This window comes from Pan troglodytes, chromosome 10 (genome assembly GCF_028858775.2).
Source record: "Pan troglodytes isolate AG18354 chromosome 10, NHGRI_mPanTro3-v2.0_pri, whole genome shotgun sequence".
Taxonomy (NCBI): Eukaryota; Metazoa; Chordata; class Mammalia; order Primates; family Hominidae; genus Pan; species Pan troglodytes.
Window position 1 is genome coordinate 111257039 of NC_072408.2, and position 26162 is coordinate 111283200.

Sequence of the window (26162 nt, forward strand, 5' to 3'; positions counted from 1 at the left end):
TGGCTGCAAGGGAGTGACTGGCTGCAGGACACATGTCGGCTGGTGGCCAGGCTGGGATAAGAACTCTGACCCTAAGCGCTGTGTGCTCTCTGAAGCATGCTGCTTCGAGCTTTCTTGTGAGCATAGTCACTCCTGTTTCTATGGCTCTGAAAATTCACACCCTGCTGTGTGCAATTAGTTCTTGTTGCTCTCCCCTTGCTGATCAGCATTCTCAATTTCATTTTCAGAGCCTAGCTTTATCATTATCATGAAGAGATTATCTAACATATTGAATATTAAAAATCTGACACCACAGAGTAAGATTTGCATTCCAAGGTTATTGTTATTTACCAGAACTCATCACTTGACCTGCTGTTTTTTGAGAAACATCACTCCGAAGGGCAAGAGACAGCTCCCCAGAGCCTCCTTATGGAGATCACATTTTAAAGACTCTTCGTTTGAGTTCCTAATATTGATGGCATTGATCTGTCACTTCTCCATGAACCAAGCTCAACTGACAATTCTAGAATCAACCAGAATAGGAAGGGATGTTAAAAGTTACTTGGTCCGATCCTTGCATTTTCCAGTTGGAAAAGTGAGACTTGGAAAGTCAAGTATGTATCAGTCAGAGTTCTTGCTTAGAGGCAAGTACTCTGCTAACTTAAGAACATGAATGTTTTAAAGGTAGCTTACAGAAATTCTAGGAGGGTCAGAGAAGCAGGTATGTGCCTATGCAACTGGAAACAAGAACTGCAGGGGCTGCCCCAGTAAATATATCACTATCACTGTCTACAGTCGGTTGAATGGTGGCCACCAAAAAGATATGTCTACATCCTGACCTACACATGTGACCTTACTTGGGAAAAGCATCTTTGCAGATGTAATTAATGTAAAGAGATGGTTCTGGATTATCTTAGTGGGCCCTAAATCAAATAACAAATAATAAGCCTTTATAAGATACAGAAAAGGAGACAGCACAGACACAGAGAAGGCCATGTGAAGACCGAGGCAGAGACTGGAGTGATATGGGGACAAGCCAGGGAACACTGGTTGCCGCCAGAAGCTGGAAGAGGCAAAGAAAGACTCTCCCCTAGAAAGTTCAGAGGGAGCACACAGCCCTGCCAACATCTCAATTTCAGACTTCTGGCCACCAGAACCATGAGAGATTACATTTCGATTGTTGGCGTTTTATAGTAGCAGCCTGAACAGATTGATTCAGTGACTTTGGGTAAATCACTTTGTCCAGCCTTGCCAACATGGTGAAACCCGGTCTCTACAAAAGATACAAAAATTAGCCAGGTGGGGTGGCACACACCTGTAATCCCAGCTACTCAGCCGGCTGAGGCAGGAGAATCACTTAAACCCTGGAGGCAGAGGTTGCAGTGAGCCGAGATCGGGCCATTGCACTCCAGCCTTGGCGACAGATCAAATGCCATAGACTGGGTGGCTCCAACAACAGACATTTATTCTCATCATGCTGTGGAAACTAGAAGTCCAAGGTCAAGGTGCCAGCAGGGTTGGTTTCTGGTGAGGCCTGTAGACGGCTGCCTTCTTACTGTATCCTCACATGGCCGTTCCTCTGGGCAGGCACAAAGACTGAGCTATCTAGTGTCCCTTTCTCTTCTTGCAAGGATGCCAATCCTATTGGATTAGGGCCCCAGCCTCATGACCTCACCTAACCTTAATTACCTCCTTAAAGGCCTTCTCTCCAAATACAGACACATTGCAGGTTAGGGCTTCAGCATATGATTTTCAGTCCATAACACTCCCACAGCTAGTTAGAGGCACGTTGAGATTTGAGCCTAGGCCTCCTGACTGCGAACCCACCTCTGAGTTCAACCCCCATAAGATTTGGGCAGGCTGGGTCGCAAATGCATTTAGAAAAACAAAGGTATTTAGAAAATAGAATGATACTTACGATGACTGGTCTTTGGGATCCATTTTAGCTTACTGCCTAGTAGCAAGGGGCCACAAAAGGGAAAATATCAATCTCCTTAGACATTGGTGGCCCAGCTATAGGTTCTGCCTCTCTGCCCATACCTTGTGATCTGCATCTTCAGGGCTCTTAGCTGCAAGCAACGGAGAGCATGATTTAGGCAAAAAAGGAATTTATTGAAAGTGTTGTGGGTAACACAGAGAAACGCTAAAAAGGCTGGGAAATGGCTTGAAAATCAGCAGGAAGGAAGGGAGGTCAGCAATAGCCAAGATCACAGCACATGGTTGGTCCAGTGAGGCCACCACGGCCACAGCCATTGGATTTGCTGTGGCCACCACGAAAGTGGGTTCTCTACCAGCTCTGCTTCTTTGCACCACCAGCTCCTGTCCCAGCCCATGCTGTAGGTGCCTCTGAGTGCTCTGACTTAGGTTTGTGTAGTCTTCACAACATCCTGAAAATATGTGTCATGATTCCCATTTTACAGATGAGGAACCTGAGGCTTAAATATGCCAGGTGACTGGCCACAGGCAAATTCAGGCCTGTCTGACTCCAAAGCCCACTCTCCCAGTAATCACAGTGTGGTAACTCCATCCCATGGCTGGGATAAAAGAATTCCAAAGTGTACTTCAAAGAGGTTGTTCCAGTAGCTTCTACCAGCAACACTTGGGTGGCTCCTTTGCATTCCACCCTTTCCAGCCTCAAGGGAAATGTATTGTCTAACACACATCTTTGCTAATTTGATAAACTAAAATGGTGTCTTATTATTTCGGTTTGCCTCTTTTTAATTATTGAGGTTGGATGCTGTATTAGTCTGTTTTCATACTGCTGATAAAGACATACCCAAGACTGGGAAGAAAAAGAGGCTTAATTGGACTTACAATTGCACATGGCTGGGGAGGCCTCAGAATCATGACAGGAGGTGCAAGGCACTCCTTACATGGCAGCAGCAAGAGAAAAATGAGGAAGAAGCAAAAGCGGAAACCCCTGATGAGATCTCATCAGATCTCGTGGGACTTATTCACTACCGCAAAAATAATATGGGGGAAACCGCCTCCATGATTCAAATTATCTCCCACAACCTGTGGGAATTATGGGAGTACAATTCAGGATGAGATTTGGGTGGGGACACAGAACCAAGCCAGATTAGATGCTTCCTTATATTTTACTATCTGGTATATGTCCTTTGTGTGTGTGTGTGTGTGTGTGTGTGTGTGAAAAATCTTGTCAATTGTTTTTGTTCCTGTGTCTATTGGGATCTTTGTGGGGTTAACTAGTTGTCTGTATGAGATCTTTACATATCACAAAGAAGTTTTTCTTCCTTTTATTTTAGATTCATGGAGTACCTGTGCAGGTTTGTTACATGAGTATATTACGTGATGCTGAGGTTTGGGCCTCTAATGATCCTGTCACCCAAGTAATGAATATAGTAGCCAATAGGTAGTTTTTCGACCCTTGTGTCCCCCATCCCCTTCCCCACCTTGTGGAACCCCCAGTGTCTACTCTTCCCATCTTTGTGTCCTTGCGTACCCAATGTTTAGCTCTCACTTCTAATGGGAGATGTGTGAGCATATCACAAAGACGTTTAACCTTTTATCTTTCATTTTTCTTTTTCTTTTTTTTTTTTGAGATGGAGTCTCAGTTCGTTGTCCAGCCTGGAGTGCAGCGGTGCAATCTCGGCTCACTGCAACCTCTGCCTCCCAGGTTCAAGCGATTCTCCTGCCTCAGCCTCCCAAGTAGCTGGAATTACAGATGCCCACCACCATGCCCGGCTAATTTTGTAGTTTTCACCATGTTGGTCATGCTGGTCTCGAATTCTTGACCTCAAGTGATCCACCCGCCTTGGTCTCCTGAAGTGCTGGGATTGCAGGTGTGAGCCACAGTGCCTGGCCTATCTTTCATTTTTCAATGAATATTTTCACCACATTTTTTATGTGCTGTTTAACTTTGCTCCTTTTCCTTTGACATACAAAAGTTTTACATTTATGAACAAATATTTAACAAATATTTCTCAGGCTGCCCGCATAATGCAAGGGATTGTTTTAGGCAAAAAAAACTCTCTGAATACTTAGATAATTCCTGTTTTTGGACTCCCTGCTACCTCCCAGTCCTTTGGGTGAGCAGGTTTATAGAGAGCCCTTTCATCTTTAGAGAGAGGTCCAGAAACAACTCTGAGAGACATGCTTTTTCACTGCACTTTAGGGCAAAAAAAAAAAAAAAAAAGACAAAGGTGAGAATTGTTTGCACCAATTATTTACAGAGACTCATTTTATCCTTCTTTCTAAACAACTATTTTTAGGGGAAGAGAAGAGGAGGACAGGGGGCTTTAAAAGTCATGAGATTTGCCCTGCGGAAAGTCCCTGGAAGTGAGCAAGTCTGTGAGTGAGAAGGGAGGACCCAGCTGCCTGGGGGAAAAGCTCCCCTTTAATTGCCTGTTTCCTATCCTGCAGCCCCAGGCTTCTCCCAAGCTCCTTTAAAGGTTGATCTTGACAAGAAGCCTGGAGATGGTGCTTGCTAGACATGGGTAGAACATACAAATATGAGGCCAAGTGCTGTGGTGGTTCACACCTGTAATACAAGCACTTTGGGAGGCCAAGGCAGGAGGATCGTTTGAGCCCAGGAGTTCCAGACCAGCCTGGGCAACATAGTGAGACCCCCATCTGTACAAAAAATAATAAAAAAATTAGCCGTGTGTAGTGGCGTGTACCTGTAGTCTCAGCTCCTCACGAGGGTGAGGCAGGAGGAGCTTGAGACTTGGAGTTTGAGGCTACAGTGAGCCGTGTTTGCATCACTGCATTCAGCGTGGGAAACAGAGTGAGACCCTGTATAAAAAAAAAAAAAGAACGTATGCTGGATACTCTCAGACTCTCAGAAGCATGGGCCTTGCTGCCTTATAAGCTTGGTTCAAATCCCACCCCACCTCTGCCAATTAACAGATGTGTAAGTAAGAGTGAGTCCCTTAAGCTTTGTGAGGCTCAGTTTTGCCATCTGTGTGAGGGGATACTCATGCTGCCCTTGTGTGATGGATGAGGATCAGTGGTCGTGTATGTAAAGTGCATAGCAGAGTCTGCCCACAGTGGGTATGCAATCAGAGGCCATTCTAACATACCAGGAAATTAATCGGCAAGTTCGTGTGGGTCATCAGTGTGTGGTCAGCATTGCACCAAGTTCTGTGACAGCAGGTTCTAACAGTCAACCTGCGTGAGCTTGTATGGTGTGGCCAAGGAGATAGGGCACAGCTCACAAAATGACTCTGCAACTGTATATGAAGTGCCAAATTATAGAGGAGTGGTTTAATTCTTATAAGCATAAAGATAACTCTATGGTTTGAAATAATTAGAGAAAGCTTCATGGAAGAAGTAGGAGCTTAAGTTGGGTGTTGATGATTTAAGAAACATATTCTTTGATTAGACAGAATTTTTTCCATCTGAAAATGAAAATAGCTACATATTTTTCCTTTTAAACAATAATATGTACTCTTTTAAAAATACTTAGATAATACAGTAAATCAATTAAAAAGTCTCACTGCCCAAGAATACCTACTATCAATACTTTGTTGTATGGAGAACATATATATTTGTATATAAATACAATTATGTTTGCTTATTTATGCAAAAAACAGGAGAATATGTAAATATAGTATTGTAGAATATTCCATTATACAGAGGCTTTCTAATTTATTTAAATCCTTATTACTAAAAATTTAGGTTATTTTAGCACGGCTAAGTACATGAATGCCTCAGTTTCATCAATCAATAACTTAGTGATTTTGGTCTTGGATCACTTTCCAGAAATGTCATAAAAGTTGTATCAATTTATACCACCTTCCACCATCAGTTTATAAGAGTTCCCTTTTTCCTACACCCTTCCCAGTACTGACAATTGTCAGTGTTTTACAGTCATTGCCAAGCTGCCAGGTAAAAATTATATTACTCATTTAATATGTATTTTTAGACAACTCTGTGTTAATCAGTGGTGATAAAGACATGGTCCTAGCCATCCCCTCTGAAAGCTCAGAGACCAGCAGGAAAAAGAGACATTAAACCAGTAATTACTGTAAACTGTGATGAGGGGTGTTGTAATTTGCATTTCTTGGATTATCCAGTCAGGTCCTTAATGAATAAAGTAAAACGGGCCCACTGAGGTTTTACAGTGATGTGGCCTCTTGTTTCTTGGTGGACAGATGTTCTTTTTTGCCCGTTGTTAACTCATGGAATACAACAGCTAGTAGGTGAACAACACAGAACATCCTGAAGGATTTTCTAGGGGAACAACATGAACTAGATTATGCTTTTCTGGCCTCATTTCTACAACATCCTCAGAATCTTAGGTCTATTATCGATGCCTTGAGGACTATACCTTGCCTGTGAGGATTATGTCCCGATGCAGCATACTCTAATTGCACAACACGGGATAAAATAATAATACAATAAAATGGTGCTAGAACAACTGGATACTAGTATGAATTTAAAAATGGGCAAATGATTTGAACAGCCATTTTATAAAGAAATTCATGAATGATTAACAAACATGCAAAGATACTCAACACCACTAGTCATTAAGGAAATGTAATTCAAACCATAATGAGATACCATGTCACACTCAGTAGAATGGCAAAAATTAAAAAGATTGACAACACTCAGTGTTGGTGAGGATGTGAGACTTTCCTACCTTGCTGGTGGAAATGCAAAGGGATATAGCCACTTTGGAGAAGAGTTTGGCAGTGTTTTATAAAGTTTCCTAAGTATTTTCCCAAGATAAAATATTTGTCCATACAAAACCTTGTATGCAATTGTTCATAGCAACATTGTTTGGTAACAGCTAACAACTGGAAACAGTGTAAATGTCCATCAGTCAAAACTAAATTATGGTAAATCCATGCTCAACAATAAAAAGGATTAAATATTAATACATGCAACAAGATGAATGAATTTCAAAATAACTTTGCTAAGTCAAAGAAGCCAGACATGATGGGCTGTGTCCAGTATGGTTCCTTTTATAAGAAATTCTAGAAAAGGCAAAACTATAATGAAAGCAAGATGATCAGTGGTTGCCTGGGTCCAGGGTCTGGGCTGGGGATCAACAGCAAAGGGGTAAGAGGGAGCTTTCTGAATGATGGAAATGCTCTGTGTCTTGGTTATGGTGATGAGGGTTTGTATACACCTATAGACAATTGCCAAAACTCAGCAGGCTGTATACTTAGAATGAATATATTTTATTTATGTAAATTATATTTAAATAAAGCTGAGAGAAAAAACATTAACAAATCTGAACTTTGCTCTTTTAAAAGGTATTTCCTTCTTGATTTATTATTGTTTTTTTGAGACAGAGTCTCACTCTGTCACCCAGGCTGGAGTGCAGTGGCACGATCTTGGCTCACTGCAACCTCTGCCTCCAGTGTTCAAGCAATTCTCCTGCCTCAGCCTCCCAAGTAGCTGGGATTACAGGTGCCTGCCACCATGCCCAGCTAATTTTTGTATTTTTAGTAGAGATGGGGGTTTCACCATGTTGGCCAGGCTGGTCTCGAACTCCTGACCTCAGATGATCCTCCCAAATTGCAGGGATTACAGGCGTGAGCCAATGCGCCCAGCTTCCTTCTTTAGTATTATTTCTATTCTGAATTACATATGGGAGTGGTACACCATAAGCTCCCAGCACTCAGAGGTTCTCAGCATCTTAATCTGGCCCTGGCACCGAGCATGACAGGCCCTCTTGGCCACACGAATCACCTCCAAGGCATCTGCCTGGCTCTGTCCTTAAAGCTCCCTCAGGTCAGCAGTTCTGTGACTTTTGTGCCATGCTTAGGGCACTGGAATCCCTGGTGGCACTGGGATCACTGTGCCAGGTTTTAGCCATCCCAGGTACTAGTACCTATGGAGCATCCACCTCCCAGGCAAAAGGGGGCAGGGCACTCACTTATTCCTTCACAAATCCACCCCCAACACCCCCTTCTCTCCCTGCCATTATCTCTTCCACAGTTTTAAATTTTTCTCCCAGGAAGCCTTCATCAAATCCCTCAGGCAAGGTGGCACAAAGCCTGCCTGAAATGGAGGGGGCGTGGAGAAGTGGAAATAGGAGGATAACACACACAAATGAATATTTCAATAAATTATCATGCCATGAACGTCAAAGTGTGCTCAAGAAATGCTAATGTCCTTACTGAGGAGCAGCAAGAGGCAGGCAGGGGGCCTGGAAAGACTCCATAGAAAGACCTGCATGATCTGGTGGATGGGGCCAGCAGAGGGACTGGCAGGGGCAAAGTGAAAAAAACACAGTGAAGGCACCTGGTGGGGGGAGGAGGGGGTGGGTGGAGGGCCAGGAGCTGGAGGTTTCCTAGTTATGCAGATAGAGTTTAGGAGTTGATCAGGGGCCACCAGTTGAGAAATATTTGAGAGGGATGAGTGGCTCATGGAACTGATTTCTGGGCTGTGCCTGGAGACAGGGAGGTGGCCAGGGCTATCCAGAGGGCAGCTGGAGTCGGCTTGGGGTAGGGCCCAAGGGTCCCACAGACCTGGTCCTCAGTAAGGGAGGGAGAGGAGTCTTTCGGGCCTAAACTAGGTGGAGGAGCAAAGGCGGCATCAGAAAGTCAGACAAGGCCTGGCACGGTGCTTCACGCCTGTAATCTCAGCACTTTGGGAGGCTGAGGCAGGCGGATCACTTGAGGCCAGGAATTGGAGACCAGCCTGGCCAACATGGTGACACCAATCTCTACTAAAAATACAAAAATTAGCTGGGCATGGTGGTGCATGCCTGTACTGAAGCTACTCAGAAGATTGAGGCAGGAGAATTGCTTGAACCCGGAAGGTGGAGGTTACAGTGAGCTAAGATCACGCCACTGCACTCCAGCCTGAGTGATAGATTCTGCCTCAAAAAAAAAAAAAAAAAAAAGAAGAAGAAAGTGAGACAGAATAATGAGGGATAGTCCTTTCCTCCTTCCTCTCCTCCCTCCTTTATTTTCTTCTCTTCCTTCTTCCCTCTCTCCTTCCTCCCTCTTCATCTTGTCTTCCCTTCCTTCCTCCCTTCTCTCCTTTCCTTCCTCCTTTCTTCTTTTCTCTCCCTTTCCCTCTCCCATCCTTCCTCCTTCTCTTTCCCAGGCAATTCTTTCCTTTTCTTCTCCAACCCTTTCTCCTCTCCTTCCCTCCCCCTTCGTCTCTTCCCTTCCCCTCTTTTTCTCCCTTTCTCTTTCCCTTCTTCAATCCCTTTCTCTCTTGCTGTCTTTTTCTCCACCTTGTTCAGAAAAGCCTGCAAAGCAGAGCCTGCTCTCAGAGTCATGTCATGAGTAACCCATTTGTGTTATTTGCGGTTTACCTACCTGTAGAAAATTTGTACCCTAAGATCTCCACGTACTGCGGGCAAATGGTTTATAATTCAACTTCACAAATATTTACTGTGCTCTGGTTAACTGAGTGTCCTTTGTGCTAGAGGTGCCAGAGAGATGCAAATGGCAGCGCCAGTCCTTGGAGGAGCCAGTCTGGGGCCCCTGGCTGATGTTGGCAGAAGACACATCCCTCTCTCCCCTCAAGGATGCTGAAGAGCTCTCTGTCTACTAGTACCCTGGGCCCACTTTTCTCTCCAACAAGGTGCAGAAAAGGGCAACGTTGCCAGGTTTGCAAGATCGTAACAAGACAGTGCATTGTAGGTATAATCTGCCGGAATGAGGAGGCGCTCAGCCTGCGCGGATTGGAAGGGCCACATAAACATCTGTCAGTCCATTGACAACAGCACCCACAAGCCCGAATTGTGACTTCACACCGATTTCTTCCCCTGCTATAAATTCTACAAGATCGTCAACATAAATAAGACTTTCTCCTCAACCAGTTTTTCAGGGCCATGCCAGGCTTTAAAATGGGCAGGCCCCTGGCCAGGCGCGGTGGCTCACCCTGTAATCCCAGCACTTTGGGAGGCCGAGGTGGGCGGATCACGAGGTCAGGAGATCGAGACCATCCTGGCTAACATGGTGAAACCCCGTCTGTACTAAAAAATACAAAAAATTAGCCTGGCGTGGTGGCACGTGCCTGTAGTCCCAGCTAGTCGGGAGGCTGAGGCAGGAGAATGGTGTGAACCCGGGAGACGGAGCTTGCAGTGAGCCAAGATCGCGCCACTGCACTCCAGCCTGGGCGACAGAGTGAGACTCCATCTCAAAAAAAAAAAAAAAAAAAAAAAAAAAAAGGCAGGCCCCAGTTTCATTTGCATGTTGTTGAATTTGGAGAGTCAATCAATCAAGCCAGGTCCCACAATGAGCACAATGCCAATCTGCAGAATCTTTCAGGGCAAAAGGGAATTTAGAAAGATGAGGGAGAAAGGATCTGAAGACTGATCCGTTCCTCTTTCAATGCTCAAAGTATAAAATTTTTCTCCTCAGTTTTATCAGTTAATACTGTCCTTTACTTGGCTAATATTTGTTATATAGCATAAGATGTAACAAAATTTTCTTAGGCTAGGAATGGAAAGAAAGCAATGATTCTAACTGTAGTTGGGCAGTTTAGAGTGTGATGAAGGAGAAAACAGAATTTTTTCATCACCCCTCAATGTGCATAGAACAACAGAATCACAGACCATTACCACTGACCTTTGCCATAGATTTTAGAGGTGATCTAATTTAACTTCCTAGTCCAAGTAGGCATTACCTCTCTGCCTCTGACTTATTTGTACCTACTATGTACCAGTCATTGTGCTGGGCATTAGAAAGAGACAGAGATGAAGACAACTTGGATCTCCAGGAAGGAGTTCAGCCTAGTGGGTACAGTGGCCCAAAAGAGGTTTGGACCTAGTGCTCACAGCGCAGAGGAGAAAAGTTGCAATTTCAGGTGAGAAAACAGCAAAGACTTCTTGGGAGAGGTGGTAGCTTATGTGTCACAGGCTTAATCCTCACTGTGTTTGGGCAGGTTCCTGATTGTGGGAATGCAAGAATGGATGCTGGGCATGATTCACCATCCTCCCCCACCATGTGGGCCAACTCCATGATCTCTATGACTCACAGGGAATTAGACTTCTGATCTCTCCCTTGACCCTGTGACTTCCCAAACTGCCTTGTGCATGTCCAGGCTTTGGGGCAGGTAACTGAAGTCTTTGGCCTATGAGGTGAGAGGTCACTTGGGTGACCTGGGAGTAAATCCCTTCCCCTCCCTGGCTCTGTAAAGCCAAGTGTTAAATGAAAGACTGATATTCCAGGCAAAGGCTTTGTGCAAATGCCCATCTAAGCCATGCCCTCTGCAAGGAATCCCCTTTCTTAGTGATGATGGTGGGGAGGTGGGGAGGGTGCAGTGCAACTCCCATTCCTGATCTCCTATCACCAGAGCAGAAGAATCACTGGAGAACGACTCTGTCTGAAGCTTGTTCAGCCTGGCTTCCTTGAGCAAGCAACTCATTCACAGGTAAGTCCAAATTAATACAGCGCACACCGGCTACATAAATATTGTGCTTTGATTGTCTTCTGTAATCAAAGGCAAGGCTGCTGAGTTTGTTACTTTCCCCACCATGCAACTGCTGGAGGAGAACTCTGGGGGAAGGGAACTGAGGTTGCCCAGGTGGTTTTTGTTGCATGTGTCTAACTGCAAGTTGTGTCTCTGTCTATCGAGGGGAGGATAAGGCCCATTACATTCAGATTCAATAAGAATTTATCAAATGCCTATTTTGTGAGAGGCATTGAAAGACACAGTATCTTATTTCATTTTTAATTGAATTAGTAATGACTTGATAAGGCACAAAGGTTAGTCTTTACAATAACATTTTTTTTTCCTGACATAAAAGTGATCCCTACACTATTGGCTGTGTCCACTTTATTGACTGTGAAACAGCCTAAATGCATGGAATTGGAAACTGGAAGTCATTTTACACAATACAAGAAAGCAACACCATCTTTCCATGTACCTGCCAGTGCTATGGCTGGCTTGGCTTTTCCAGCAGTTTTTTGGACTTGGGTGAGGTGGCTTCCTAGGGGCATTTTCTCACCCCCTCCCAGCTAAGACTGCTGTTAATTTTGAATAATTTGGAGGATGCTCTACCCTTTGGGGTAGCAGAGTTTTGCAACCCACAAATCCCTTTTGCCTTGAGGAATGGTGGTGATGGTGGGTGTCAGAGATTCTGTCTGTATAAGTCCCCGGGAAAGCTCAGCTGTCGCCTGACCCGAGGGTCGTGCAGTTTCCTTAACCTTGACTTCAAATCAGCCCTCTTTAACCCCGACTCCCCAGCTGGGCTGTCCTTTGAAAGAAAAACGAAACCGCCCAGTTCTGAGCGTCGGAAAATGGGCACTCGCTCCCTGGGGGTTTGGGGCAACTTCCCCGCTACGTCGCCCAGGGATTTTAAATAATTGCCAGCCGCCAGAAACCCCCTAACCCTTAATTCTTCCCTCCGAGACCCAGCCCGCTGCTTGCCACTTCCCTCTCCAAACGCTGGCGGGGGTGGGTGGCAGCACCGAGGCGATTTTCTTCGTCTTTTTTTTTCTCCGGGTTTTGTCATGGAAACGCTGACACAACCTCCAGACGGCGGCCGAGCCCGGCCGGGTACTGAGGGCTTTTGGGACCCTGCGGGAGCGCGGCGCGCACACCGCACTCCCCGGGCAACAGCTGGACGCGACCATATCCCGGGTAGGGGCGGGGGGAGCGCGACGCTCCGCCCCGGCGCTAGGGTCCCTCCCTCCTCCCGGCTCTCCGCAGGCGCCCTCCCCTCGCCGGGGGCCGCGAGTTGCATTTGGTAAAACCCAGCCCCGGAATATATAGATCGTTGGAGCGCAATGAAGTAGCCTTTGGAGAGAAGGGAGAGGGCCCGTCGGACAGCCACAGCGGCCAGCGCAGCGGCAGCGGCGGCGGCACCACCATCACCGCTCGCACCCCAGCCGCCCGGCCCGCGACCAGGCAGCGGCGGCCGCCGGCGGGATCGGAGGAGGCGGCGGAGCGGCGAGGAGGAGGAGCAGGAGCGCGCAGCCAGCGGGTCCACGCATCTCAGCACTTCCAGACCAACTCCGGCACCTTCCACACCCCTGCCCGGGCTGGGGGCTCCGAGAGCGTCCGCGAAGCGAGTCCGATCCTCCCTCTGAGCCTTGCTCAGCTCTGCCCCGCGCCTCCCGGGCTCCGGTCCGCGCGGCGGGGTCCCTGCTCCTGCGCCCCGGGCGCGCCTCCCGGACACCCCGGTCCCCGCAGCCAGGACAAAGCCATGAAGCCAGCGCTGCTGGAAGTGATGAGGATGAACAGAATCTGCCGGATGGTGCTGGCCACTTGCTTGGGATCCTTTATCCTGGTCATCTTCTATTTCCAAAGTATGTTGCACCCAGGTAGGGGGCGCGTTAGCGTGGTTTTGTTGGATATTTTTTTCTCTCTCGCGCTCTCGCTCGCTCCGCCTGATTTCTGCCTCTTCCAACCCTACCTCTCCGCCTTCGGCCTCTTCGGGGCTCCTGGCTGCCCAGATCTACCCGGGTCACCGCGTCGGGATGGGGAGGAGAAGGGAAGGTGTGCTTCCCCCTCTTCTTCCTCCCGGCTCCGGGCTGGAGGATGGGACCAGGAGGGGCGGTAGTTTTTTTTTTTTTTTTTTCTTCTTCTTTTTTTTTTTTCTTTGTGTCCCTTGTCTGTCTGTCTGCGAGGTAGCAGGGAAACGGAGAGGTGTGGGAAGCAACCGGGAGTGAGGGGCTGGTTTGAGGAGAGCGAAACTCCCTCCCCGCTGCTGCCGAGGTCGGAGGATGAAAGAGTTACCCGGAGCCGGCTGCTCTGCGCCCGGGCTAGCCGCCTCTTCCTGGTTGCCGGGCCGGGGGCGAAGGGTGTACGCCCCGGCGAGGTTGCGAGTCCCTGCAGCAGGCTGGGAGCCCGGGACTGGGCTCCCACGTGTCCCGGGCTCGGCGCAGAGCTGAGCAGGTGTGGAGAGTGGTCGGGTGCCCAGCGTTGCCCCTCCACCACGCGCCGGCCGTTTGCCCCCGGGGTCCGGCTCCGCAGTGACCTTGCGGCTGGTGCCCCGGGGCCTGCTCCAGCCCCCAGCCCCTGAGCTGGAAACTCCGAGCTCCTGGGTCACGCCTTGACCACTGCAGTTTTGGAGGAAACTTTGGCCAGGTCCTGGGCTGACCGTTCCTTTGCATCCCCCACTTCTGGGATCCGAGCAACGGGAATCCCCCGGGCGGCGTGGGAATGAACCCCATTCCTCCGGTCCCTTGTGGCTCAGGCAAAGTTCCACGTCCGAAATCTGGACTGGGGGAGGGACGAGGCTCGTCGCTTCCTAGGGGTGCGAGGGAAAGTTTGGGTTCTGGAGAGGGAGGGGCGCCCTCGAGCGCGGCGGCCGGGGGTGAGCAGCTCGGCTGCGAAGCCCAACAGGTAGAACGTTCCGAGAAGCCTTCCGGGTAACGCGGGTCTCCCCGCCAAGCCGTGGCTCCCCTGCTCCCTTTTACCCTCCCTTAGCAGCCCCCTGCCGGGCCACGTTGGCTCAGAAATCCATTTTCTACGCCTCCGAGTTGCCTTTCTCAGCGTAGTCACAGCAATAATTTGCTTTTCTAATTGCAAGGAGGAGGGAGGTGGAAACGCATTTCCTTCCAGGGAAGTGGGGTTGGTGTTTTTCATTTTTGCCTCCCGCCTTCTCCTTTCACTGTGTATCTAACACTTTAAGCAGACGCAGTCCCAAATTCATCAAGCCTGCGTTTGGGTCGATGGCAGAGGAATAAAGCTGTTCTTTCCATCAAACAGGCAGGGCTGCAGGCTGCAGATTCCTTGACAGCGCAGGGACAGACGGCCCCTTTGCCCCACTCGGTCTGGAGCAGTTGTTAAGGCAGCCACACTGCCAAGGATATGTTCCGACTCTACCACATGTAACCTCAGGACGTCCGAGCCAGCCCTGTTAAAGATGGCTTTTGTTTGCAGCTGGGTATTTTTAGTTTAATGTCAGCAAACTACAGCGGTGTTTGTCTCCTCACCCAAACCTGCGGTTGTGAAACTTATAAAGGAATTTAAAAATGGACCTGGCTTGCATTCCGGCAGGCAGGCCTTGGTTGCAGTGGGCAGGACCAGACAGCCAGGGGCATCTCAGAGTGCCAAGCTCCTGGGGCCACCGGAGACCGGGCCAGACTCACCCCAGAGCGCCAGGGGACTGGTGGTGTACAGATACACTGGGGTTCAAACAGTTTAAACAAGGGGCCGGTGATTTGGTCTAGACTCTAGAGCTGTGTTCAGGTTTTGCTGGGACCGTGAATGCCAGTAATGCTCTGTACAAATGCCCAGAACACGGATGAGTGTCAGCCTTCAGCAGGAATGCGCTTGAGCTTCTGTGTACCTGTTAATTGCCCAGGGAAATACAATTGTCATGGAATTCTTTGTGAGAATTGGGAAATAACTTTCTAGCCAAAGATACTAGGAAGAAACTTCCAACTTGTAATTGTCACTTTGTGAAAATTTCCAGCTCTTGTTAGTCTTAAGTTGACTTGAAAGTGACATCATATCTTTTCAGTCTAGCCTTTTGGAAGAGGCAGAGAACCTTTTCTAAGCTTGTGCTGAAAAAGATCCTCTGTCGATGATCCTGCCCCATCCTTTATGTCCCCCTCTGGTCCTATTTTCTCCCATTGTTTATTATTTGGATCTCTATAAATATACTTTTCTGATATTTCCCTCCAGTCCATAGCAAATACTACTTTCAAAACATTGTGTTGAATGTAGAATTACAGATAGTTCAGTTGAAAGGCCTTCCTTATTTCAGATTACTCACAGTCCACAAAAACTCTGTGTCAACAGTTTATCATTACACGGGGCATAAAAATATACTTTCAAATCCACATTAAACATTTTCTTTTTGAGGGGTTCATTTTATTAAGCTACACTGTTAATGACCACTGATGTGGAATCTCTTTCACTGGTTTGAATTTCTTTAAAAGTTAAAGATCCTTGCTTCTCTGAAGTATCTTGGGGGTAAGGAGAGCTGATCCTTCAACCTGGCTCTGCAGTTTCTGTCTCTCCAGATCACCCTGGGAGAGGCAGAAGGGACCACAGCATGGCACAGATTGTGTAGCTAAAAATTTGGAGGCCTCTGGCAGGGGTTCCAGATACCTACATGTGAAATAGAAAAATAGTATTGCAAAAGCAATGGGTTCCAGGCTTCGTTGGTGGCTGGAGGGTGTGAGAGGAGGGAGAGAAAGAAAAAAAGGAAGGCAGGGCGCGGTGGCTCATACCTGGAATCCCAGCACCTTGGGAGGCCGAGGCGGGTGAATCACTTGAGCTCAGGAGTTCGAGACCAGCCTGGCCAACATGGTGAAACCACATCTCTACTAAAAATACAAAAATTAGCTGGGTGTGGTGGCACACGCCTGTAATCCCAGGAACTCCGGAGGCTGAGGCATGAGAATAGCATGAACCCAGGAGGCAGAGGTTGCTGTGAGCTAAGATGGCACCACTGCACTCCAGCCTGAACCCAGGAGGCAGAGGTTGCTGTGAGCTAAGATGGCACCACTGCACTCCAGCCTGGGCGAGAGAGTGAAACTGTGTCTCAAAAAAAAGAGACAAAAAGGAGACAGCTGGCAAGGCTGGCTGTCCCTCTCTCTGATTCTAATCTGGGGCCCATTATCTTTTCTAATTCATAGAATTGATTAATTTGCAAATTTGAGTAATTGGTCATCAGTTGCACAAGGGTTTAGCAGAAGTGGGCCTTGTCAGTAGGATAGTTACATTTAGAAGTTTTTGATACTCTGAGTTAATAGTCTTCCTTAAGAATATTTTATAGGGCAAGGACCAGGTTTTAGACTCCATTTTAATCCCGATGTTTTCTGCACGGTGTCTGACAACAGTGGGTTCTCAATAGAATGTTTGCTGGATGAATGCATGAAGTGGTTAAACTCCAGAAGTAGACCCACTTCTCTGGTTTTCAGGAAGGTCACTTCTAGCCTTGCCAAGAATGCCTGGTCAATAACTCTGGCTCTGTCTGGTGGGGAAACTTCCTGCCTTCCTGAACTGTGACACAGACCCAGTTTAAACTAATCAGGCGCCAGACAGGAGCTTTCACCGTGGCCTAAATTTGCAGCCCGTGAGGTGTAGGCAGCTGAGGCACTGCTCTGTGTCCTGGATTCTGGAGAAGGTTGGTCTTGTTTAGCCACTTAGATGGATTCTAAGGAAATCCATCCATAGAACAGACACCTTCTATGGCCGTGAACTATTCCTAAAGCTAGGGAGAATGGAACCATATACCTGTGGTTTCTACACAGGTTTGAGTTCACCAATGAATGCTTCCTATGAAAGTTCATCAGCTTGCATTAAAATGTCTTGCATACCTGCCCCAGATGGCTGGGTTTTGATGGAGCTGTGTCATGCAGTGCAAAGCTGAGAGGCCCCCCAGGCTGCATTGGCACAGAGTGTGTAAAGGCAGCTCTTCAGAACCTTCCTTTTGTGTTACTCCATAGGATTGTGGTTTTTGTTTGAAATCTACTGTTCATAGAAAGAAGCCTTCAGAGGAGAAAGCCTTTTCTCTCCTGTCTGCTTCCTCTCTATTATTTTTATTTTTGCAAAATGTTTATTTTCACTGTCACCTGGGATTTCTTTGCCTCGGTTGAATGTATTGAAAGATTATATCCTTTATTTAAAGATGTCTAATTTTACCCCCTTGCACTTTCACTTTATCAGGTTGAATCTAAAATGCATTTTGTATTATAATTTTAAACTAATTGTAAACATAATATGTGCTCATTTTAGAAAATTTAGGAGGTGGCCAGGTGCGATGGCTCACACCTGTAATCCCAGCACTTTGGGAGTCCAAGGCAGGTGGATCACCTGAGGTTGGGAGTTTGAGACCAGCCTGACCAACATGGTGAATCCCCGTCTCTACTAAAAATACAAAAACAATTAGCCGGGCGTGGTGGTGCACGCCTGTAATCCCAGCTACTTGGGAGGCTGAGGCAGCAGAATCACTTGAACCAGGGAGGCGGAGGTTGCAGTGAGCTGAGATTGTGCCATTGCACTCCATCCTGGGCAACAAAAGTTAAACACCATCTCAAAAAAAAAAAAAAAAGAAAAGAAAAGAAAAAAAGAAAACTTAGGAGGTATAGAAGAAAAACAATCATTATTCCACCACCAAGAGGCAACTGGTACTTTAAAAATATATTATAGAATATATTTATATATATTTATATATTCTATATTTTTCTCAACTATGCAAAATGCATATATATAGTTGAGATAACATCATGCATTTTGTATCCTGTTTGATAATAAGTATTTTAGACAAATACATCATTATCACAACTAGTTATTAAAGTTAAAGACAAAGTTTAACCATAACTGTTTAAATGTATAGACTTGCATGTGTCTCCACCTCCCACCCTACCCCTTTGCAGGATGCCAGTCTGGTATTATTTTTTTTGCTGTGGTTGCACAAATTTAATGTTACGTTACAGAATCTTTTTGCTTATACATGGAATGAGTTTGGAGTCTTACCAATTTGTAGGGGCTGTTCTTATGTTATACACCTGAAACTTCCATTGAAAAGGTGTCAAGAGGGTCTCAAATATGAGACTGTTATGAATTCTGAAAACAGCATTGAATCACTGAAGGATCTCATGTACCCCATAAATATATACAACTGCTATGTACCTACAAAAATTAACAAGTAAAAAAATAACTGAAGGAGAAGACATTTTTAGCATGGGGTCTCTCCTTGATCATTTAAATGTTTGCACCTCGATGGAGCATTTTCATTGCTGTGCTCAGATGAGACAGATGTAGGTGATCTCCTTTGATTGTTACAGTCCTCATTTTCCTTGCCTTCCAAAATAAAAAGGGGTGATCAGGCACCACAGAAAGGGTGGTTTGGGGGTTTCCGTGGGGCGAGGGGTGAGGGAATCCATCCTTCAGCAGAGGTATCTGCTGTCAGTATTTGTCTGGTTGAAAGATCATTTTGTTCATAGCTTTATCAGCACAGTCATTTCAAAACAGGAAGTCAAAGGCTCATAAGCAAAGGCACCACCCTTTCCCTTCTTAAACCCACCGAAAGGACCTCTCTTCAGTCTGGAGGTCAAGTGAAAAAGGCTCTCATGAAAGTCATTGCCAGCAGGCCTCTTCTAAGTTCAGACTCTGAGGAAAAGCAGAAGTCATTCTGCTGATTCATTTTTTTTTTCTTTTTAGTTTTTCTTTTGAATTTTTGGGACACCACCTTTATAACAAATAAAAGGGGAGGCAGTTCTTCCTATGAACAATCTGATCTGTCAGTTAAAATTTCCTAGAACTTGTAATTTGATGCATCTTAGATCCAATGTGATTGCTTGAAACTTACAAGCAGACTTGTTCTCCTCCTCCCCAGCCCCCTCTCTGTCTGTCTCTCTCTCTTTTCCTTTCTTCTACTCTGTGCCAGATACTGTTCTTGGCACTGGAGATGTAACACATACATACATCTCTGCCTTCATGGAACTTAGATTCTAGTGGGGCGGACAGACTTTAAGCAAATGCAGAAGTGACATATATGGTATATCAGATGGTGTTAAGAGAAAAACAAAACAGAGAAGATGGTTGAGGGATGTGAGAAGCAGGGGTTGCAATATAATATAGAGGTAATTAGGGAATGTCATTGATAAGATGACACTGAGAGCAGACACCTGCAGGAAATGAAGGAGCCGGCCATGTTCCAGGCAGAGAGCAACACAAGTCAAATCTGGTCCCTGAGGCAAGAACATGCATGGCAAGGTGGTCAGAGTGCCCAGAGCAGAGGGACGGAGGCAGCCAACAACCACAGTGGGGAGAGACAAGTCGGAGAGAGACAATTGTTTTGAGCCTTGGGTTTAACTGTAGATGGGAGGGAAGCGCTGCAGAAGCTTGAGCAGAGGTCTCTTGGGGCAGGGAGGCAAGGAATAAGGGTGGAAGCAATGTAGCAAGATTGAAAATGAAGTCTCCTACTTGCACTTTTTTTTTTTTTTTTTTTTTTTTGAGGTGGAGTCTTGCTCTGTCACCTAGGCTGGAGTGCGGTGGTGCAATCTGGGCTCATTGCAACCTCTGCCTCCTGGGCCCAAGCAATTCTCCTGCCTCAGCCTCCTGAGTAGCTGGGATTACAGGCATGCACCACCACACCTGGCTAATTTTTGCATTTTTAATAGATATTGGGTTTTGCCATGTTGGCCAAGCTGGTCTTGAACTCCTGACCTTAAGTGATCCACCCTCCTCGGCCTCCCAAAGTGCTGGTATAGGTGTGAGTCACTGTGCCCAGCTCTACTTGCACATTTGTGCTCATCTTTGGGCAGCCGGTAGTGTACTTTAGTTAAGTGGTCACCATATAAGTCCCATCTCCCCTCTACCACCTGCTCCCCCTTGACCCCCAACTAGACCATCTCTTTTTTCAATTTTTTAAAATTTATCTTTATTTTTAAAAACAGGGTCTTGCTCTATTGCCCAGGCTGGAGAGTAGTGGTGAGATCACGGCTCACTGCATCCTTGAACTCCTGGGCTCAAGGGATCCTCCTACATCAGCCTCCCAAGCAGCTGGGACTTACAGGTGTACCACACACCCAGTCCCATTTCCAGTTTTTAAAGCAGTAATGAAGAGATCTGAAAAAGAGATTTGAGAAAAATTTTGACTGAGCTTGTAGTGGGAAATTCGTAATATCTTCAGGGTGCAATCGGTGGCATTTGTTAATAAAAATATCCAGAAAAAGTGCCAGACTTAAATCAGCACTCAATAAAAATAAAGCGATGAAATGGATCAACGCTCTGGGAGTGGAAGACCCGAGTCCTACTCTGGGGTCTCCCATGTCCTATCCCCATAAATTATTGTGTATTATTGATTCCAGAACATATTTTTTCACATTTTAGTAATTATGCAATTTGTGTTGTGATTGATGGCATCTCAGCACCGTGCTGCCCTTTAATGAGCAACTGTTTTGTTTCTTAGTGTTCCATCAAATAGCAGTGTGCCTTCACCATGGATGCCTTCTGAGGCCACCTCTGTAAATTGTGAAAGTACTTTATGTAAACTGTGGCACACTTCATAACCTCAGTAAGTGATGAAAAATGGCATTCCTCCAAGATGCAGAGTCTGAGGGCTCAAAAGTACCTGGTTAGTCTTGAGTACTTGCTTCTCAATGGCAAGACTGGCATGCAGTCTGTCCAAGTCTTTTTAACTTTGCCTGGCACTTATTTTCAGAGCCCAGGGCTTGTAGTTAGTATTTGTCTGATTAACGATGAGGTTGGTTAAGAGTTAGAATGGGGAGGGTGGGAAGTAAGTGATTTAACTTGGGGCTTGAACCCGGAAGTTCATCTAGAAATAGACATAAACATTGCCCAGGGAAAGTATCACCAATGTGGATTTTTGTTTCTTTCAAGGCTACTGAGCTATCATGACTTTGTCATTTCTCTTTTCTGGCCCTTTTAGAAATGTACTGTGGTTGTTTGTTTTTTTGTACATCTTCCTCTTTTGACATAGCCAGGCATGGATTCTGTCAGGTTCATCTTTATAGCCTCTGACCCTGGCCCAGAGGTGCCTAGGAAACATTTAAAGAGTAAATAATTGATTCTCAAAGATAAGCCTTTCCACCTCGGTCACCACCCAATCCATGTGCGCAGAACTCAGAAGGAGGAGCCAGGTTGGATTGTCATGTACAAACAGCATCTGCTGTGGTCTAGTCCATTTGTCTCCCAAATCTCTTTGCTTCTGTTCTGCTGTGTTTCAGGGCAGGAAATAGAAATCAGTCTAGGTATTTTATTTTTTAATTTAATTTAATTTTTTTTTTTTGAGACAGAGTCTCACTCTGTCGCCCAGGCTGGAATGTAGTGGCACCGTCTGGCTCCTCTGCCTCCTGGGTTCAGGTGATTCTCCTGCCTCAGCCTTCTAAGTAGCTGGGATTACAGGTGCCCGCCATCACGCCCAGCCAATTTTTGTATTTTTAGTAGAGACAGGGTTTCACCATGTTGGTCAGGCTGGTCTCGAACTCCTGACCTCAGGTCATCTGCCCGCCATGGCCTCCCAAAATGCTAGGATTACAGGCATAAGCCACCGTGTCCAGCCCCAGTCTAGGTATTTTAAGCAGAAAGATATTTACTAGAGGGAATTTTGTGCTTATAGAGGCATAAGGGGGCTGGAGGAATGGGGCTCCAGGAATGTCTCCCAGCTAATGGTAGTAGTTTATATAATAATTTATAAACAAACGTATGTTGGCATGGCTGTTCAAAAAAAACAAAAAACAAACAAAAAAACTGACTCACTAGGGGTGCTACACCCTCTGATACTGTGTCTGGAACTACTGAGTTCAAGAACAAATTGATGGCAAAGCCGGAGAGTGGACCCTATAATGCTGTTGCAAAAAACCCTCGTGTCCCCATCTCCATGCTTGCCAGCGGCCAAACAGCCCCAAAGGCAAGAAGATGGCCTCTCTGCCCCACATCTGCTTTCTAAATCTCAAGTGAGTGCTTCTATTTGGGAGAGCCAAATTCATATCTAGAACCTTAGCTTCAAAGAAGCCTGGGAAATACAGCTTTTCAATTACCAGCCTCTGCAGGCTAGAAAGCTTTCTAGAAGGAGGGTAGAATGAACGATGAGCAAATAATCGCAATACTCACCACACCCTATTGGTAAAACATATTTGAGCAGCCATCCCTCAATATATTTTGTTTATAAATAATTTCTGCATATTACTACCATTATCTACATATCTAGGATAGGATCCTTTCTGACTAGTGACTGCAAACCCCTATGTCATTATCTGTTGGATAATTCCGTTGGCTGACTCTTTTTCAATTCTGATTCTTTCATCCTTTTGACCTTGTAATGTTGTCCACAGAGATACAATGGAGAGCTAGTACTCGAGAGGGAGGAATGCCATTTTCTTGTGTGCCTGGATTGTGACAATTATCTTCAAGTTGTGGTTTCTTGGCTGGGATCTCTTTAGGCCTCAGTTCTATTTTGTGAGGAATAGGATAGTTAAAAGCAGATAATATAATCTGTAAATTTACTTATGATTCAGTTGTAAATGGTTTTTCATTGAAATATGCTGAGAATGGTGGAATTATTGAGGTGGTCACTCCAGTTCATTTTGTGGTTGAGGATACCTGCCTGAGTTTCATAACTGACATGTAATTTGATATGACAGGTTAGATGGGGTTGTTTATGGCCATTTGTATTCTTGATATAGTTAAAATTTTTTTAGGTTAACTGAAAATGGAAGGTCTGGTGTCTAGATGAACAAAAAATGGAAAGTCTGATGTTTCCTTCCCGGACCCCTTTTGTGGCACAATGTCCACTAGGATTTTGGAACTCCAGGACTAGACCTGCCTTGAATGTCATTGGTTATTGTCAAACCTGCCATTATCAACTCTGGGTAAAAGTACAGTGTTAACCTGGTGCCAGTTCTAGCGGTGGTGGAGGCTTAGTTTGGCTTTAGATAAGCCGTATGGGGAAGGCTGATATTTCCAGCATCACCAGGACTTGGGTTCTGTCTCATGTAGATATGGATAGAGACAAAGAAACCTGGTAATGGAAGTGTTTCAGTCCTTATCATTCTCTGGCTTGAATGGTTATCTTAAATGCCTTGGGAGAAGAAACTCACAAAGGCAACTCAAGTGAAATAAGCTGGTGGCTGGGTTTCTGTTAGAAACTGTTAACTTCGAAGAATCTCAGAAGAGGGAAACCACAGAGGCCCCTCTAAGGTAGTGTTGTAACAGGACACTTAACATTTCTTAACGGTTGTCATATTTTACCTTTAATATCATTGCATAAGGTCACTCATTATAGTGAAAAGAGCACAGAATTTGGAGTCTGGACACCAGCTTTTAGGATTTGGCTGTTCCCTATATCCATTTGACATCATTCAAGATATTTTTCTTAAATGCTTACTAAGAGTTAAGCTCTGTTCTAGGTGTAGAATCAAACAGGTGAAAATCCGTGTCCTCATGGAACATACATCATAGTGGGGGAGACAGAATAACAAATGGATATTAAATTATAGAGTATGTTTGAAGGTGACAAATGCTACGGGAGGCGGGGAAGCAAGGAAGGGGGATGTGAAGTGGCAGTGGTGGGGGGATTGAAATTTTAAATAGGATTGTCAGGGACGTTCTCTCTGCAAAGGTCACTTTAAAGATTGAAGGAGATGAGGGTAGATGGGAGATGAACCAATGAAATAGTAAAGATATTTATTGGATATTATTTACTGAAGGCCAACTTGGGTCAGGCATTGAATATAGATTACTCCCCCATGGGACTCATATAATGTATACACTATAATTACCACCATTTTACAAGGGGGGAAACTGAAGCATAGAGCATTATCACTTGTCTAAGGTCCCCAGGAGAGGAATGGATGGAATAAAAACCAAACCCGGCTGTATGACTTCATATCCGCTGCTCTGAACATTTGGGAGGGCTCTCATTTGGGCATTACTCTTCCCATCCACCCTAAAGATTGGCGAGAATGATTGCAATTTAGTGATAGACATTCTGCGAAGGGTGGGACCTTTCTGCCCATCAAAGAATCGTTCTGCCCAAATGCCACCAATGCCCCTCCTTGAGAAACAGCTCAAAACTCTATGTGTAAACAGCATCTGGCGTAGTACTTGGCTGCATCCCATGACTTGGGCAAGTGCCTGGCAAGTGTAGGGGCTTAATAATTGATTGAATGAGTGACTGAGTGAAAGTCGCAGACAAGAGATTTGGTCCCCTCATTTGCCAAGTGAAGGTAGTAATATTACCTCTCTTGTGGGTGGCGGTGGTAAAGATTAAATGAGAAGTTAGATGTGAAAATGCATTGGAAATGGATGTAAACCAATGTAACAAAACTGCATGTCCTGCGCATGTATCCTGGAACTTAAAATTAAATAAAATTAAATTTTAAGAAAAGCAAAAATGAATGTAAAAGCAGTATAAACATATTGTTGTTACGATAAGTTACCTGTGTGGTTCCTCGTTCAAGGATGTGAATCTCCATGTCAGCAAGATGCTGTTCTATTTAATTCTGTTTGAAACCTGAGCAAGTTTTTATCCTTTTAACATGTGTGTCCTACACTGTAAGATTTACTGAAAGGATCTGACTTCTGTAAGTATGAGGCTCCTGTGAATATCTTCTCTCTGTATGTGCTCACCCTCTGTCTGCCATACTAACAGGCATACCCGCTGCCAAGGCCAAAACTGTGTAGCAGTTTGCAAAGCAGAGTTTATATTTGGTCAGAAATCAGCCTTGTGTTTTTTTGCTGAATGCAGTGACCGCAGCATTTCCTCCCAATTATGCACTTAATTACTCCTCAGGTTCCCATTAGCTTTAACAAGTGACACTTGGGAAATAACAGCACTGGTCAATGCCGTTTCTGAAGCTGAACTCCGAGGAGGATGAAAAGCAGTCATTTCAGAAAAATAACAGCGGTAGCATGGCAGCCTGTATGTGAGCAGTTGTTGGGTGGGTTAGCATGGCTCATTGCACAGGACAGCATCAATTGGCCCTGTGTCTCCACATTGGGCATGTTCTGTGCTGAGGAGGACTTTAAGGGCTCTTCCTGTATAGGGGTCAGTCCTTCCCACTGCTTAACTGCAGGTGTCATGGAGCTTGCTCTGTGGCTGGCATTTGTAGCTGGGGCACAGACCCATTTCCACCCTTCTTCACCACACCAGGTGCTGAAATTTAGTTCAAAGACTCCATAACCCTGATCTGGGCTAGGCCCAGCATTCTTCAACCTGAGGCCAGGCTCACATTTGAAATAGTCCCTGTTGGGCTGCAGAGTTATCATAGAGGAAGGGGAGCATATTTGTCAGGGCTCACATTTCTTTACAAGTTGAAAAAGTTTCTATCATTTTAAGCACCCAGACCTCTTTCCATTCCACCTAATCATTGATTTAGACTATTTGTTTGCAACTGGTTTGGGACCTCCTTCTTCCCCCACAGGGGACAGGTGGCAATGTCTGGAGACATTTTGGGTTGTCATTAACTGGGGAAGGTGTGCTACTGGCATTTAGTGAGTGGAGGCCAGGGATGCTGTTAAACATCCTACAATGGATAGGATAGACTTCCCCACAACAAAGAATAGGCCAGCTCAAAATATCAATAGTCAGGAAACCCTGTATTAGTCTGTTCTCATGCTGCTGTGAAGAAATACCTCAGACTGGGTAATTTCAAAAGGAAAGAGGTTTAATTGACTCACAGTTCTGCATGGCTGGGGAGGCCTCAGGAAACTTAAAATCATGGCAGAAGGCACCTCTTCACAGGGCAGCAGGAGAGAGAATGTGTGCAAGCAGGGGAAATACCAGACACTGATAAAGCCATCAGATCTCATGAGACTCACTCACTATCATGAGAACAGCATGGGGGAAACCACCCCGTGATCCAATTAACTCCACT

At 45.7% G+C, this 26162-nt stretch overlaps 1 protein-coding gene across 2 annotated transcripts in view; it reads left to right on the top strand.

The window, feature by feature from the left end:
* Positions 1 to 12433: 12433 nt before the first annotated feature.
* Positions 12434 to 26162, top strand: part of CHST11 (carbohydrate sulfotransferase 11) — a 305461-nt gene continuing 291732 nt past the window's right edge. Inside the window, exon 1 of one of the 2 annotated variants that reach the window (XM_009426132.4) lies at positions 12434 to 13181. In XM_009426132.4, the coding sequence (XP_009424407.1) occupies positions 13064 to 13181 (118 nt within the window). In that variant the 5' untranslated portion in view covers positions 12434 to 13063. The remainder of the gene's footprint in view (positions 13182 to 26162) is intronic. The other variant, XM_001159706.7, reaches the window with a different exon arrangement.